Genomic DNA, 17,356 nt, shown 5'->3' with positions numbered 1-17,356 from the left:
CTCACTGCCTTTCTGAAGACAAACAATGTATACGAAATGCTTCAGTCTGGTTTTAGACCCCATCATAGCACTGAGACTGCACTTGTGAAGGTGGTAAATGACCTTTTAATGGCGTCAGACCGAGGCTCTGCATCTGTCCTCGTGCTACTAGACCTTAGTGCTGCCTTTGACACCATCGATCACCACATTCTTTTGGAGAGACTGGAAACCCAAATTGGTCTACACGGACAAGTTCTGGCCTGGTTTAGATCCTACCTGTCGGAAAGATATCAGTTTGTCTCTGTGAATGGTCTGTCCTCCGACAAATCAACTGTACATTTCGGTGTTCCTCAAGGTTCCGTTTTAGGACCACTATTGTTTTCACTATATATTTTACCTCTTGGGGATGTTATTCGAAAACATAATGTTAACTTTCACTGCTATGCGGATGACACACAGCTGTACATTTCAATGAAACATGGTGAAGCCCCAAAATTGCCCTCGCTAGAAGCCTGTGTTTCAGACATAAGGAAGTGGATGGCTGAAAACTTTTTACTTTTAAACTCGGACAAAACAGAGATGCTTGTTCTAGGTCCCAAGAAACAAAGAGATCTTCTGTTAAATCTGACAATTCATCTTGATGGTTGTAAAGTCGTCTCAAATAAAACTGTGAAGGACCTCGGCGTTACTCTTGACCCTGATCTCTCTTTTGACGAACATATCAAGACTGTTTCAAGGACAGCTTTTTTCCATCTACGTAACATTGCAAAAATCAGAAATTTTCTGTCCAAAAATGATGCAGAAAAATTAATCCATGCATTTGTTACTTCTAGGTTAGACTACTGCAATGCTCTATTTTCCGGCTACCCGGATAAAGCACTAAATAAACTTCAGTTAGTGCTAAATACGGCTGCTAGAATCCTGACTAGAACCAAGAAATTTGATCATATTACTCCAGTGCTAGCTTCCCTACACTGGCTTCCTGTTAAGGCAAGGGCTGATTTCAAGGTTTTACTGTTAACCTATAAAGCGTTACATGGGCTTGCTCCTACCTATCTTTCCGAGTTGGTCCTGCCGTACATACCAATACGTACGCTACGGTCACAAGACGCAGGCCTCCTAATTGTCCCTAGAATTTCTAAGCAAACAGCGGGAGGCAGGGCTTTCTCCTATAGATCTCCATTTTTATGGAACAGTCTGCCTACCCATGTGAGAGACGCAGACTCGGTCTCAACCTTTAAGTCTTTACTGAAGACTTATCTCTTCAGTAGGTCATATGATTGAGTGTAGTCTGGCCCAGGAGTGTGAAGGTGAACGGAAAGGCTGGAGCAACGAACAGCCCTTGCTGTCTCTGCCAGGCCGGTTCCCCTCTCCACTGGGGTTCTCTGCCTCTAACCCTGTTGCAGGGGCTGAGTCACTGGCTTGCTGGTGCTCTTTCATGCCGTCCCTGGGAGGGGTGCGTCACTTGAGTGGGTTGAGTTACTGACGTGATCTTCCTGTCTGGGTTGGCGCCCCCCCCTTGGTTTGTGCTGTGGTGGAGACCTCTGTGGGCTATACTCGGCCTTGTCTCAGGATTGTAAGTTGGTGGTTGGGGATATCCCTCTAGTGGTGCGGGGGCTGTGCTTTGGCGGAGTGGGTGGGGTTATATCCTTCCTGTTTGGCCCTGTCCGGGGGTTTCTTCGGATGGGGCCACAGTGTCTCCGGACCGCTCCTGTCTCAGCCTCCAGTATTTATGCTGCAGTAGTTTATGTGTCGGGGGGCTGGGGTTAGTTGGTTATACCTGGAGTACTTCTCCTGTCTTATCCAGTGTCCTGTGTGAATTTAAGTATGCTCTCTCTAATTCTCTCGTTCTCTCTTTCTCTCTGAGAACCTGAGCCCTAGGACCATACGTCAGGACTACCGGGCATGATGACACCTTGCTGTCCCCAGTCCGCCTGGCCTTGCTGCTATTCCAGTTTCAACTGTTCTGCCTGCGGCTACGAAACCCCTACCTGTCCCAGACCTGCTGTTTTCAACTCTTAATGATCGGCTATGAAAAGCCAACTGAGAGACCTGAGCCCTAGGACCATACGTCGGGACTACCGGCCGTGGTGACTCCTTGCTGTCCCCAGTCCGCCTGGCCTTGCTGCTATTCCAGTTTCAACTGTTCTGCCTGCGGTTATGGAACCCCTACCTGTCCCAGACCTGCTGTTTTCAACTCTTAATGATCGGCTATGAAAAGCCAACTGAGATTTATTCCTGATTATTATTTGACCATGCTTGTCACTTATGAACATTTTTGAACATCTTGGCATGGTTCTGTTATAATCTCCACCCGGCACAGCCAGAAGAGGACTGGCCACCCCTCATAGCCTGGTTCCTCTCTAGGTTTCTTCCTAGGTTTTGGCCTTTCTAGGGAGTTTTTCCTAGCCACCGTGCTTCTACACCTGCATTACTAGCTGTTTGGGGTTTTAGGCTGGGTTTCTGTACAGCACTTCGAGATATTAGCTGATGTAAGAAGGGCTATATAAAATAAAATTGATTGATTGACTGAATGGTTTGATGAGCATGAAAATGATGTAAACCATATGCCATGGCCGTCTGTCACCAGATCTCAACCCAATTAAACACTTATGGGAGATTCTGGAGCGGCGCCTGAGACAGTGTTTTCCACCACCATCAACAAAACAACAACTGATGGAATTTCTTGTGGAAGAAAGGTGTCGCATACCTCTAATAGAGTTCCAGACACTTGTAGAATGTATGCCAAGGCACATTGAAGCTGTTCTGGCTCGTGGTGGCCCAACACCCTATTAAGACACTTTATGTTGGTGTTTCCTGTTACCTGTAGGCTCATCTATGAAATATGGCTGAATGTTGTTGTGCTAGTATAGCATGTACCACTGCCCTGGTGTTATTGTAGGCTCACATAACAGCCTCAGCTGACCTGAGAATACTGGTTCCTTCAGAAACGTTTCCTGAGTCCTCAGGACCCACAGGACACATTAACACACACACACACACACAATGGAAGTGCATCTAGGCTGAGCTGCTCCCATAGAGTGCTTGTTTACACTGGTGTGGTTTGGCAGCAGCTTTCATTGAACTGTTTTAAAATGAGAGCGCTTGTATGTGCGTGTGGGCCTGAATACCAGTGCTCAAGATAAGGTAAACAGAGTAAGTTGAAATCTATGGGATAGGTAGACAAATTTATAAATGGAAAAGATCATTTGAGCTGAAGATGTGATATTGTTTGTTTTCCATAACTGGAAAACGGGGTGAAATTGAGGCTTATTTCAACACTTCACTGTGTCTATATCATACCACTGTTATATCAGCCTGTTGTGTGTTCAGCTGGCTTTCATATCAGGGTAGTACAGATAGTGTGTGTGTGTGTCTCTCTCTCGATGTCAACTGGTAGAATTCACAAGGTTAAAGGGAGAGTCCGGTGTGGGTAGACATGTCATGGGAATTTCTCACTTCAACTAATGTCAATCTCTCTCTCTGTTTGCCCCAACAGTGCGTGGGTTTGAGACGGAGGAGCAGTTTGAGGACTTTGTGAGGAAGGACCCTCTGTCTCGGAAGGTTCTGGCTGCTGTGGTGTTTGAGCACTCCTTCACTCACGATGACGAGCCACTGCCCCAACAGGTTGGTTTAACAGTGTATTCATATAGTTTGTATTGCACTTAGGGCTGACCCCAATTAGTCGACTGGTCGATTGTTTGGTCGATAGGCTGTTGGTTGACAAATATTTTTTTTAGTTGCGCTGTAGCAAATATAAATTATATACACTGCTCAAAAAAATAAAGGGAACACTTAAACAACACAATGTAACTCCAAGTCAATCACACTTCTGTGAAATCAAACTGTCCACTTAGGAAGCAACACTGATTGACAATACATTTCACATGCTGTTGTGCAAATGGAATAGACAACAGGTGGAAATTATAGGCAATTAGCAAGACACCCCCCAATAAAGGACTGGTTTTGCAGGTGGTGACCACAGACCACTTCTCAGTTCCTATGCTTCCTGGCTGATGTTTTGGTCACTTTTGAATGCTGGCGGTGCTTTCACTCTAGTGGTAGCATGAGACGGAGTCTACAACCCACACAAGTGGCTCAGGTAGTGCAGCTCATCCAGGATGGCACATCAATGCGAGCTGTGGCAAGAAGGTTTGCTGTGTCTGTCAGCGTAGTGTCCAGAGCATGGAGGCGCTACCAGGAGACAGGCCAGTACATCAGGAGACGTGGAGGAGGCCGTAGGAGGGCAACAACCCAGCAGCAGGACTGCTACCTCCGCCTTTGTGCAAGGAGGAGCAGGAGGAGCACTGCCAGAGCCCTGCAAAATGACCTCCAGCAGGCCACAAATGTGCATGTGTCTGCTCAAACGGTCAGAAACAGACTCCATGAGGGTGGTATGAGGGCCCGACGTCCACAGGTGGGGGTTGTGCTTACAGCCCAACACCGTGCAGGACGTTTGGCATTTGCCAGAGAACACCAAGATTGGCAAATTCGCCACTGGCGCCCTGTGCTCTTCACAGATGAAAGCAGGTTCACACTGAGCACGTGACAGACGTGACAGAGTCTGGAGACGCCGTGGAGAACGTTCTGCTGCCTGCAACATCCTCCAGCATGACCGGTTTGGCGGTGGGTCAGTCATGGTGTGGGGTGGCATTTCTTTGAGGGGCCGCACAGCCCTCCATGTGCTCGCCAGAGGTAGCCTGACTGCCATTAGGTACCGAGATGAGATCCTCAGACCCCTTGTGAGACCATATGCTGGTGCGGTTGGCCTTGGGTTCCTCCTAATGCAAGACAATGCTAGACCTCATGTGGCTGGAGTGTGTCAGCAGTTCCTGCAAGAGGAAGGCATTGATGCTATGGACTGGCCCGCCCGTTCCCCAGACCTGAATCCAATTGAGCACATCTGGGACATCATGTCTCGCTCCATCCACCAACGCCACGTTGCATCACACACTGTCCAGGAGTTGGCGGATGCTTTAGTCCAGGTCTGGGAGGAGATCCCTCAGGAGACCATCCGCCACCTCATTAGGAGCATGCCCAGGCATTGTAGGGAGGTCATACAGGCACGTGGAGGCCACACACACTACTGAGCCTCATTTTGACTTGTTTTAAGGACATTACATCAAAGTTGGATCAGCCTGTAGTGTGGTTTTCCACTTTAATTTTGAGGGTGACTCCAAATCCAGACCTCCATGGGTTGATACATTTGATTTCCATTGATAATTTTTGTGTGATTTTGTTGTCAGCACATTCAACTATGTAAAGAAAAAAGTATTTAATAAGATTATTTCATTCATTCAGATCTAGGATGTGTTATTTTAGTGTTCCCTTTATTTTTTTGAGCAGTGTATATTTCTTATGGCACATGAGACGCCTGTCTTATTCGCACCCAGCTCAGTGAAATAATCCATTGCGGTGGCAGAGACTAGTCCATTGCGGAGGCCGTGGGGATGTTTACTTCACCTCAAACAGCAAGCAAACAAAGTCTATTTTTACATCCATTGAGAATGAAAATAGTTCCTCGATGTATTTGAAAAATTGTTCCAGCTCTCTCCCTTTCAATAATCACTCAGTGTGAAAGGGAAAAATGTCATGTTCTGATCCAGTGGAAACGTCATAAAATAGGCTTACCTGGTTACTTCTTATCCCTTGCGCAAATAGCCTGCAAATAGCCTACAGCTGTGTCTGTCCCAAGCTCCCTGGGGCAGGAAACTCTGAGGGCCCAGAATATTTTATACAATGTTGCAAGTTTGCTAGCTTCGGGCCAGACCCAAGTTAATAGTTGTAAACCATAACTGGCATGCGGATTGGTAGAAATAGTAAGATACATTGTCATTCCACATGAGAAAGGTTGCCAACTCCTTGTGTAGACTATTACCGGAAACTTCAGGAGATTAAGGGCAGAATCTGCGAAAGCCATCAGTTGTGGGAGGAGGATGGTCAGGTTACGTTTATTTTTTATTTTTCTGGTTATCTTGATGTCTTGCTCCCTCTTGAGTCATGTGTGTCTTATTTCATCAAAGTGTGCTTAAAGCATCAGACAAGCTCAATTACCAGTAGTGGTCAAAAGTTTTGAGAATGACACAAATATAAATTTTCACAAAGTCTGCTTCCTCAGTTTTTATGATGGCAATTTGCATATACTCCAGAATGTTATGAAGAGTGATCAGATGAATTGCAATTAATTGCAAAGTCCCTCTTTGCCATGAAAATGAACTTAATCCCCAAAAAACATTTCCACTGCATTTCAGCCCTGCCACAAAAGGACCAGCTGACATCATGTCAGTGATTCTCTCGTTAACACAGGTGAGAGTGTTGATGAGGACAAGGCTGGAGATCACTCTGTCATGCTGATTGAGTTAGAATAACAGACTGGAAGCTTTAAAAGGAGGGTGGTGCTTGAAATCATTGTTATTCCTCTGTTAACCATGGTTACCTGAAAGGAAACACGTGCCATCATCATTGCTTTGCACAAAAAGGGCTTCACAGGCAAGGATATTGCTGCTAGTAAGATTGCACCTAAATCAACCATTTATCGGATCATCAAGAACTTCAAGGAGAGAGGTTCAATTGTTGTGAAGAAGGCTTCAGGGCGCCCAAGAAAGTCCAGCAAGCGCCAGGACCGTCTCCTAAAGTTGATTCAGCTGTGGGATCGGGGAAACACCAGTACAGAGCTTGCTCAGGAATGGCAGCAGGCAGGTGTGAGTGCATCTGCACGCACAGTGAGGCAAAGACTTTTGGAGGATGGCCTGGTGTCAAGAAGGGCAGCGAGGAAGCCACTTCTCTCCAGGAAAAACATCAGGGACAGACTGATATTCTGCAAAAGGTACAGGGATTGGACTGCTGAAGACTGGGGTAAAGTCATTTTCTCTGATGAATCCCCTTTCTGATTGTTTGGGGCATCCGGAAAAAAGCTTGTCCGGAGAAGACAAGGTGAGCGCTACCATCAGTCCTGTGTCATGCCAACAATAAAGCATCCTGAGACCATTCATGTGTGGGGTTGCTTCTCAGCCAAGGGAGTGGGCTCACTCACAATTTTGCCTAAGAACACAGCCATGAATAAAGAATGGTACCAACACATCCTCCGAGAGCAACTTCTCCCAACCATCCAAGAACAGTTTGGTGACGAACAATGCCTTTTCCAGCATGATGGAGCACCTTGCCATAAGGCAAAAGTGATAACTAAGTGGCTCGGGAAACAAAACATTGACATTTTGGGTCCATGGCCAGGAAACTCCCCAGACCTTAATCCCATTGAGAACTTGTGGTCGATCCTCAAGAGGCGGGTGGAGAAACAAAAACCCACAAATTCTGACAAACTCCAAGCATTGATTATGCAAGAATGGGCTGCCATCAGTCAGGATGTGGCCCAGAAGTTAATTGACAGCATGCCAGGGCGGATTGCAGAGGTCTTGAAAAAGAAGGGTCAACACTGCAAATATTGACTCTTTGCATAAACTTAATGTAATTGTCAATAAAAGCCTTTGACACTTACGGAATGCTTGTAATTATACTTCAGTATACCATAGTAACATCTGACAAAAATATCTAAAAACACTGAAGCAGCAAACTTTGTGAAGCCCAATACTTATGTCATTCTCAAAACTTTTGACCACGACTGTATATAGTTGATTTTATTCAAACACATACGGTGTGTCTATATATAGAAAAATACAATCGATTGGTCAAAAGAACAGACTACTTTCGGTCGACTAAGATGTTTTTTAGTCTGGGACAGCCCTACATTTCGCACTGTATGCCTGCCCGTTTCCTAACAAACCAATAAACTGTGTCTTAGTTTGTTCATTCATCATTGATGAAGGAGAGATGCAGGCTTCAAGACTGGGAAGGGAAGGGGTGAGGGAACGGGCGAGAAGGTAGAGGGGATGGGGTAGAGGAGATTCATGGCAGTGAGCGTATTTGGGGGAATTGGGAAAGTCTCTTATCTGAATCCTGTCCTTTCTGGATAGAGGGGGAAGACCTACCCTCTGAACCACGTGGATGTGGTGTTGATAGACAGATAACACATGCATTTATTACAGTATGTTTGTGACCAGTCACACTGGCTGGACAGCTTCACTGTACTTGAACCTAGGGTGACCACATTTAAAATGCCCAAATGCGGGACAACGGTATGATTTTGCGGGACATTCATGGGACAGTGTAGTCTACACTTGAATAGTTTTTCCCAAGTTACACGCACACAAATCTCCCTACTGCTGCACCGAGCGAGCTAATTGAAGTGTACCTTGCCTACTGTTTTTCCTCAAGCAAAATGTTGTGATGCATAAAGGAGAGACCACTTGCGTGGCAGTTTTATGGAAATCTGGGAATATATGGTCAAGGAAACATTTCAGGTTGGTCTCAGGAAATGTAAAACAGTTAGGAGGAGAGACTTTTTAAAATGGGATTGAGTGAAGTAGTAGCAAATATGTTGAGCAACTAATGAGCATGAAGAGCCTCACAAGTTTGACGAAATGACCTTTCAGTCTAATACGGCTATTTACTTACTAGCTCTTCGTTAGACGCACGCACGCTTTTTGTAAGTTGTTAACGATCCTCTCCAAGTTTAGCTGGAATTTAGCCTGAAAGGATTTGACAAATGTGATTGGGTGATGATATGACATTGGCCTACTTCTCTTCTTGCGCTGTGCAGAATATCAGATCTCAACAACGATTGGAGAAGTGTTTAACATCACCAGCCCCACATCCTTGATATTTATCTTGTCATAAGTGCAACGTGACTGCAAAAGAGACAGGTTGGAATGTCAATTCTCATCAAATGAATAGGAAGTCTGACCGAAATACGTGACAAATGTACCTTTTTCCTAAATTAGTGGTGTTTTAATTTGTTGATAAAATGCGGGACATGATTGTTTGGTTGCGGGACGAAGGGCCAAAATGCGGGACTGTCCCACACAATCCGGTACATGTGGTTACCCTACTTGAATCTTGAACCCTGAATCAGCTCTTTGTTTACAAATGAAAGCATCTGGTTCTCACTGACGGTATTATTGCCACTCATTCAAATACTTTAATCCTGGAGTCACCTGCAGTCCAGCCAAGTCCTTGACGTGCTAACATTTAACCACACTTAGTATTTCCTCCTGGTTGAAGAGGCTATACAGAACTTTTGCCTCTGGGGGTGCTCTTGAGCCAAAAGGGGTCCCCTATAGAGACAGAAATATTCTACAGAAATGACCTCATTGGACAGAAAGCGGCAGACCTCGCCACACCCATTTAGGTGCACCAAAAGCTAAAGTTTCACAGTGTATTTTTAACCTGTGCAGCAGGAATGACCTGCTGGAAGGAAATCAGGAAAAAGAGACAACAGAATTCCCTGGCTGGGTTGATACTGTTAAATCTCCATAGGGAGGATGGTGTCTGTCTGAAACAGTAAGTCTATTGCGCTCTCCCAAAAGTTTGGTTGATGAGTAAAACGCTCTGTGTATGCTATCCTGATGCAGTAAAAACAAAAATATAAAAATGAAGTAAGCTTTATGCAACGTCTTTTTGAGTGCAGACCAATCACACTCTATTGCTTATCTGAAGCAGTTAGTCTGACTGACAGGTTTATGAAGCTGGACCATGTTTAACCTGAGAGAGGCTCACTCACAGCCCGCTCTGATGGGTGGATGGAGAGCTTGGTTGTGTCCCAAAATGGCACCCTATTCCCTATATAGTGCACTACTTTAGACCAGGGCCCGTTGGGAGATGAATCGCAGTGTGTCTTGTCTTCTTTTCTCTCTCTCATTCTCCCTCTCTCACTGCCTCTTTTCATCTGTCTTTTAGCGAGACCTGTGGTCAGTCAGTCATGAGCAGACTGAGCTGATAGCTTGATGATCTCAGGCCCAGCGTCTGTCTGTCTGTCTGAGGAGTACAGAGAGAGGGTGTGTCTGTCTGTCTGTCTGTCATAGTGGAATGTGGTGGTGCTTAGGTGTGGGGTGGGCAGAGAGGTAGATGGTGGTGGATCAATATACACTACCGTTGAAAAGTTTGGGGTCACTTAGAAATGTCCTTGTTTTCAAAAGAAAAGCAATTGTTTTGTCCATTTAAAATAACATCAAATTGATCAGAAATACAGTGTAGACATTGTTAATGTTGTGACTGGCTATTGTTGCTGGAAAAGGCAGATTTTTTATGGAATATCTTCATAGGCGTACAGAGGCCCATTATCAGCAACCATCAGTCCTGTGTTCCAATGGCACGTTGTGTTTGCTAATCCAAGTTTATCATTTTAAAAGGCTAGTTGATCATTAGAAAACCCTTTTGCAATTATGTTAGCACAGCTGAAAACTGTTGTGCTGATTAAAGAAGCAATACAACTGGCCTTCTTGAGACTAGTTGAGTATCTGGAGCATCAGCAATTGTGGGTTTGATTATAGGATCAAAATGGCCAAAAACAAAGAACTTTCTTCTGAAACTCGTCAGTCTATTCTTGTTCTGAGAAATGAAGGCTATTCCATGCGAGAAATTGCCAAGAAACTGAAGATCTCATACAACGCTGTGTACTACTCCCTTCACAGAACAGCGCAAACTGGCTCTAACCAGAATAGAAAGAGGAGTGGGAGGCCCCGGTGCACAACTGAGCAATAGGACAAATACATTAGAGTGTCTAGTTTGAGAAACAGATGCCTCACAGGTCCTCAACTGGCAGCTTCATTAAATAGTACCCGCAAAACACCAGTCTCAACGTCAACAGTGAAGAGGCGACTCCGGGATGCTGACCTTCTAGGCAGAGTTGCAAAGAAAAAGCCATATCTCAGACTGGCCAATAAAAAGAAAAGATTAAGATGGGCAAAAGAACACAGACACTGGACAGAGGAAGATTGGGAAAAAAGTGTTATGGACAGACGAATCGAAGTTTGAGGTGTTCGGATCACAAAGAAGAACATTCGTGAGACTCAGACCAAATGAAAAGATGCTGGAGGAGTGCTTGATGCCATCTGTCAAGCATGGTGGAGGCAATGTGATGGTCTGGGGGTGCTTTGGTGGTGGTAAAGTGGGAGATTTGTACAGGGTAAAAGGGATCTTGAAGAAGGAAGGCTATCACTCCATTTTGCAACGCCATGCCATACCCTGTGGACGGCGCTTGATTGGAGCCAATTTCCTCCTACAACAAGAAAATGACCCAAAGCACAGCTCCAAACTATGCAATAACTATTTAGTTAAGAAGCAGTCAGCTGGTATTCTGTCTATAATGGAGTGGTCAGCACAGTTACCGGATCTCAACCCTATTGAGCTGTTTTGGGAGCAGCTTGACCGTATGGTACGTAAGAAGTGCCCATCAAGCCAATCCAACTTGTGGGAGGTGCTTCAGGAAGCATGTGGGGAAATCTCTTCAGATTACCTCAACAAATTGACAATTAGAATGCCAAAGGTCTGCAAGGCTGTAATTGCTGCAAATGGAGCATTCTTTGATGAAAGCAAAGTTTGAAGGACACAATTATTATTTCTATTAAAAATCATTATTTCCTATTCAAACTCATTTCATGTATGTTTTCATGGAAAACAAGGACATTTCTAATTGATCCCAAACTTTTGAACGGTAGTGTACATCAACTGGCCTTTCACATCTACAAAAAGAAAATATACTCTTCCAGTTGTTCATAATGTCTTTCTCTTTCTCTCTTTTACTCTCCCTCCCTCCCTCCTTCTATTCCTCTCCTCCTCCTCTTATACCCTACAGGTCAGCTACCACCTACGGTTCACCTTTAGTCCCCGTAACGCCCCGGCCCAGGAGAAGTCTGAGCTAAACATCAACAATGACTTTGACTGGCACACCCTCAACCTGTTCCCCCTCTTCCAACTTCCCGGTCCCAGGGAGCAGTACGACCTCCAGGGGGGCACGCCCGGTGAGCCCTAACCCTAATTGTAACCCCAAACCTATCCCCTAAGTTTAACATGGCCTTTGTACTCGTGGGGAAGTGGGAAATGTCCCCACAATGGAGAATTTTCCTTGTTTTACTATCCTTGTGGGGACTTTCAGTGATTTCCGGTACCCACGAGGATAATAATACACACACACACACACACACACACACACACACACACAGTCTCAGGCTTTATATGTTTGTCTGTGTGTCTGCTCCAGGTCATCTATAATTCACTGCTAGGCAAATCCACGTCTTATCTTAGCTCACTGGTCACCATAGCAACACCCACCAGTAGTCTGCGCTCCAGCAGGTATATCTCACTGGTCATCCCCAAAGCCAACACCTCCTTTGGCCGCCATTCCTTCCAGTTCTCTGCTGCCAATGACTGGAACGAACTGCAAAAATCTCTGAAGCTGGAGACTCTTATCTCCCTCACTAACTTTAAGCGTCAGTTGTCAGAGCAGCTTACCGATCACTGCACCTGCACACAGCCATTCTGAAATTAGCCCATCCAACTACCTCATCCCCATATTGTTATTTATTTTGCTAATTTGCACCCCAGTGTCTCTATTTGCACATCATCTTTTGCACATCTATCATTCCAGTGTTAATACGAAATTGTAACTATTTTGCACTATGGCCTATTTATTGCCTTAGCTCCATAATTTACTACATTCGCACACACTGTATACAGTGGGGGAAAAAAGTATTTAGTCAGCCACCAATTGTGCAAGTTCTCCCACTTAAAAAGATGAGAGAGGCCTGTAATTTTCATCATAGGTACACGTCAACTATGACAGACAAAATGAGAAAAAAAAATCCTGAAAATCACATTGTAGGATTTTTTATGAATTTATTTGCAAATTATGGTGGAAAATAAGTATTTGGTCAATAACAAAAGTTTCTCAATACTTTGTTATATACCCTTTGTTGGCAATGACACAGGTCAAACGTTTTCTGTAAGTCTTCACAACGTTTTCACACACTGTTGCTGGTATTTTGGCCCATTCCTCCATGCAGATCTCCTCTAGAGCAGTGATGTTTTGGGGCTGTCGCTGGGCAACACAGACTTTCAACTCCCTCCAAAGATTTTCTATGGAGTTGAGATCTGGAGACTAGCTAGGCCACTCCAGGACCTTGAAATGCTTCTTACGAAGCCACTCCTTGATGATCCACACTCCCGGGCGGTGTGTTTGGGATCATTGTCATGCTGAAAGACCCAGACAATGTGATTTTCTGGATTTTTTTTTCTCAATTTGTCTGTCATAGTTGACGTGTACCTATGATGAAAATTACAGGCCTCTCATCTTTTTAAGTGGGAGAACTTGCACAATTGGTGGCTGACTAAATACTTTTTTTCCCCACTGTATATATTTTCTGTTGTATTTTTGACTTTATGTTTTGTTTACCCCATATGTAACTCTGTGTTGTTTTTATCGCACTGCTTTGCTTTATCTTGGCCAGGTCGCAGTTGTAAATGAGAACTTGTTCTCAACTGGCTTACCTGGTTAAATAAAGGTTAAATAAAAAAATTAATAAAATAAGATATTGCCTGTGTGCATGTTAAGACGGATTACTGATAAGACAGACAGAGCGAAGAGAGAGATGGTGAGGGAAAGTGTTGGGAGGGAGGGAAGAAGACGTGGAATGAGTGATCAATTCAGAGCGAGTCCGAGGGAATTGGAGAGAAGGGTGTCAAAGTATGTTTATGGGTGATTGTCCATTCCAATCATTTCTGTAATCAAAATCCTGATTATTTGACAGGGCAGAGGAGCAATATAATATTTAAAAGATAAGTACTGCATTATAGATTCACTGGATGAGAACTCCAGGGTTGTGTTCATTAGGCCCCAAACGGACTGAAACAGGGAGGAACTATCTGGACTGGTCCAATAAGAAATACTCCTTTTTGTGTTCCGTTGCAAAACATTTTCAGTTGCGTGCCCTAATGAACACCACCCTGATCTGTCATCCATGTTGGTTAATGAGACATTATTGACAGTGAATCTTTTCAAGCATAAACACAGTAAATATAGTAAACAAACACCAACTGTTTCTGCAGGCTCCTTCGGGAACAGTGGATCAGAGCCAGATACGAGAGGAATGAGTTTGTGTGTGTGGAGAGACAGTAGCTGTCTGAAGCATGACAAACACTTTTTTTTTATTAAACACAACTCTACTTTGCATAAAAGTGTCTCCTAAATGGCATATACTATATAAAATGTCAAAATCTGTACTCCTACACAGGTGGGTTTAACCAACTGCCGCAGTCAGGTGCACTGTCATTCTCTTGTTTTCACAGATCACACACTCGATGGGAGAGCTTTAGCTATTTGCACAGCCCCTTGAAAGATAACATTTCCTCCCTGCTCCCTCCTTGTTCCCATGGCAACCCTGGCTTTGTGTCACAGGGCCACAGTGTTTGGCTGAGCCCTGTAATCTAGTGATACCCTCTTGTCACACTACCTTTCTGACCCAAACTGTATTTTTCACAGCTTTGCCTTTATCATCAGGAAACTTGATGTTTTTTTTTTTTTTTGTCCATCCACATGGATGCACTTAGTTCTCTCTGATAAATGGTGATAGTGATGGCTCAGATAGTTGTTTTTAGATCTTTTCCAGAATATTTCCAGAAACGATGGTGGTGGTTGCATAACAAGTAGTATATTATATAGAGAATAGGATGCCATTTGAGATTTGCCCCATCTCTCTGCTCATGGCTCCAGGTCCTCCATCGTTGATCCTGGCCTTTTGATGCCCTTCCTCCTTCCTTTTTGAAGCTATGTCCATATTCTGACTCCCGGAAGAGGAAGAGATGATTAACGAGGGATGAGAACAGGAGAGATGGCGTTCTGGTGTCCTCTACTGAGCCAGACCTTTGATCTAAAATTAAGTGGCTGTGTTAATGTGTCTCTAATGGGAGATATCAGGGTCATGTTCATTAAAGCACACAATGGAAAACGTTTATGAAAATGTTCCATTCTTATTGGTAGTCCCTCCCTGTTTCAGTGTTTTTTTTTTCTTCATTACTGAGGCCTAGCTCCTGCCTCTTAATGCCAGTTATCCCTTCATCAGTTCAGATTGTTCAGTGAATAGCTGTTGTCATCATTTTCAGATCAGCATATGTTAATATGAACTTTTGGTGGGGTGAAGGAATGATCTGGTAAAAAGGTCAGATAATGAGTCATAATTTCCTGTTTATCTCCATGGTAATGGAAGAGTGTCATACTTAGAACCAGATGTTTTTTCCCACCAAAATATGACATGAACAGGAAAAACAATGGGCCCTAGGGATAGGCTCTAACTAGGGCTCAGAGTTTTGCCAGGTCAAGTCAGGTGGTCAGGAAAAACTTGTGTCCGTGTCGTCATGACTTGTGTCCGTGTCGTCATGACTTGTGTCCGTGTCGTCATGACTTGTGTCTGTGTCGCCATGACTTGTGTCCGTGTCGCCATGACTTGTGTCCGTGTCGCCATGACTTGTGTCCGTGTCGCCATGACTTGTGTCCGTGTCGTCATGGCTTGTCAGTGTCATCATGACTTGTGTTTGACAACATTGTCAGGAGACTGATGAAAGAAACTCCCTAGGCTCCAGCCCATGCTTTTACTGATCCATAGGGAGGAATGCACAGGGGCCCACATTGTGAGAATTGAGACGCATTTATTCTAACATAACCTGGCTCCTCTTTGTAGGTTACTTCCGCGAGGGCTTCCTGGCGGTGCAGCATGCGGTCAACCGGGCCATCATGCGTTCCTATAACAGCACGGGAGCAGCCTGGCTCCTCTCCCGCACCCGGGTGGTCCTCCGCCGGTTTCCCTTCCCACCGTTCATCTACGACGTGTTCATACTGGCCATCCAGAACCAGCTGCCCCTCCTCCTGGTGCTCAGCCTCACCTACACCTCCCTGAACATCGTGAGGGCCGTGGTGCAGGAGAAGGAGAGGAAGCTCAAGGTGGGTGAAGGGGTGAGGTGGTGGATTACCTGTCTGTCAATCAAGCAAACTGTTAATCTCACTCTACTCACTCTCTACAGGAGTACATGCGGATGATGGGCCTCAGTAACTGGCTGCACTGGATGGCCTGGTTCCTCATGTTCTTCCTCTTCCTCTCCATCTCCATGTTCTTCGTCACGCTGCTCTTCTGCATCAAGGTGAGTTTACACTTTACATAACTGTTATGTTACAAAACAAAAACACTTAACTTGTTTTTTCTTTCTATTGCTTAGAGAAGGGGCATGATTCTAAATTGTCAATTGTTTTTTCAACTGTTCACCTCTTGACTAAGGAGGTCACGTCAAGAGAATGTCTCTGACTAATAGTACCTGGCTGAATAAGGTTGTTATAATAAAGCTGAGTGTCCTCAACAGTACCTGTCTGAATAAGGTTGTTATAATAAAGTTGAGTGTCCTCAACAGTACCTGGCTGAATAAGGTTGTTATAATAAAGTTGAGTGTCCTCAACAGTACCTGGCTGATATAAGGTTGTTATAATAAAGTTGAGTGTCCTCAACAGTACCTGGCTGAAAAAGGTTGTTATAATAAAGTTGAGTGTCCTCAACAGTACCTGGCTGAATAAGGTTGTTATAATAAAGCTGAGTGTCCTCAACAGTACCTGGCTGAATAAGGTTGTTATAATAAAGATGAGTGTCCTCAACAGTACCAGGCTGAAATAAGGTTGTTATAATAAAGCTGAGTGTCCTCAACAGTACCTGGCTGAATAAGGTTGTTATAATAAAGATGAGTGTCCTCAACAGTACCAGGCTGAAATAAGGTTGTTATAATAAAGCTGAGTGTCCTCAACAGTACCTGGCTGAAATAAGGTTGTTATAATAAAGATGAGTGTCCTCAACAGTACCAGGCTGAAATAAGGTTGTTATAATAAAGATGAGTGTCTACTTGATCGCGATCTGTCCAGGGTTGTGTTCATTAGGCACTAAATGAAAGAAAACCATCTGAAACGTGGAGGGACTACCTGAAATTGTCCAATAAGAAATGTTTTCGTTTTGTGTTGCAAAAGGTTTTCCTACGTTTTGCTACAGTGTGCCCTAGTGAATCCAAACCAAGGTGTCGGTGTCCAATACAGTGTGTTTAGTATTGATGATGATAATGATGTTCCTTCCTGTCCTGGCCTTTTCTAGGTCAGCCCTAATGGAGCTGTGTTGACCTATAGTGACCCCACCCTGGTATTAGTCTTCCTGCTCGTCTTCGCCGTGGCAACCATCAACTTCAGCTTCATGATCAGTGCCTTCTTCTCAAGAGGTGTGTGTGTGTCTCAAGAGGTGTGTGTGTGTGTCTCGAGGTTTGTTAGTGTGTCTCTCAAGATGTCTGTCTGTCTATCCATTCTTCTGTCTGTCTGTTTATTCATGGTTTTCTAAAACCTTAGCTGTTCTCTGCTATCTGAGAGATGCTCCATTGTGTATAGTATGTTCTGTTCAATGTACTGTAGGTCATATTATTTGACTCTCCTGTGGTTGTTAGTCTTTCCTCTCTGAGTGAACAGCAGTAA

The 17,356-nt window shown here is 44.4% G+C and overlaps 1 protein-coding gene across 1 annotated transcript in view; it reads left to right on the top strand.

The window, feature by feature from the left end:
* Positions 1–17,109, top strand: part of LOC311121030 (phospholipid-transporting ATPase ABCA3-like) — a gene marked incomplete at its 3' end in the record, with an annotated part of 31,605 nt that extends 14,496 nt beyond the window's left edge. The window contains exons 4-8 of the mRNA XM_084195572.1: positions 3,479–3,606; positions 11,669–11,834; positions 15,546–15,805; positions 15,886–16,002; positions 16,989–17,109. Of these exons, the coding sequence (XP_084051698.1) occupies positions 3,479–3,606; positions 11,669–11,834; positions 15,546–15,805; positions 15,886–16,002; positions 16,989–17,109 (792 nt within the window). The remainder of the gene's footprint in view (positions 1–3,478; positions 3,607–11,668; positions 11,835–15,545; positions 15,806–15,885; positions 16,003–16,988) is intronic.
* Positions 17,110–17,356: the final 247 nt, after the last annotated feature.

This window comes from Coregonus lavaretus (assembly GCF_964263955.1).
Source record: "Coregonus lavaretus genome assembly, contig: HAP1_SCAFFOLD_2762, whole genome shotgun sequence".
NCBI lineage: Eukaryota > Metazoa > Chordata > Actinopteri > Salmoniformes > Salmonidae > Coregonus > Coregonus lavaretus.
Note: the sequence above shows the minus strand (reverse complement) of the source record. Positions and strands in the feature narration are given on the sequence as shown.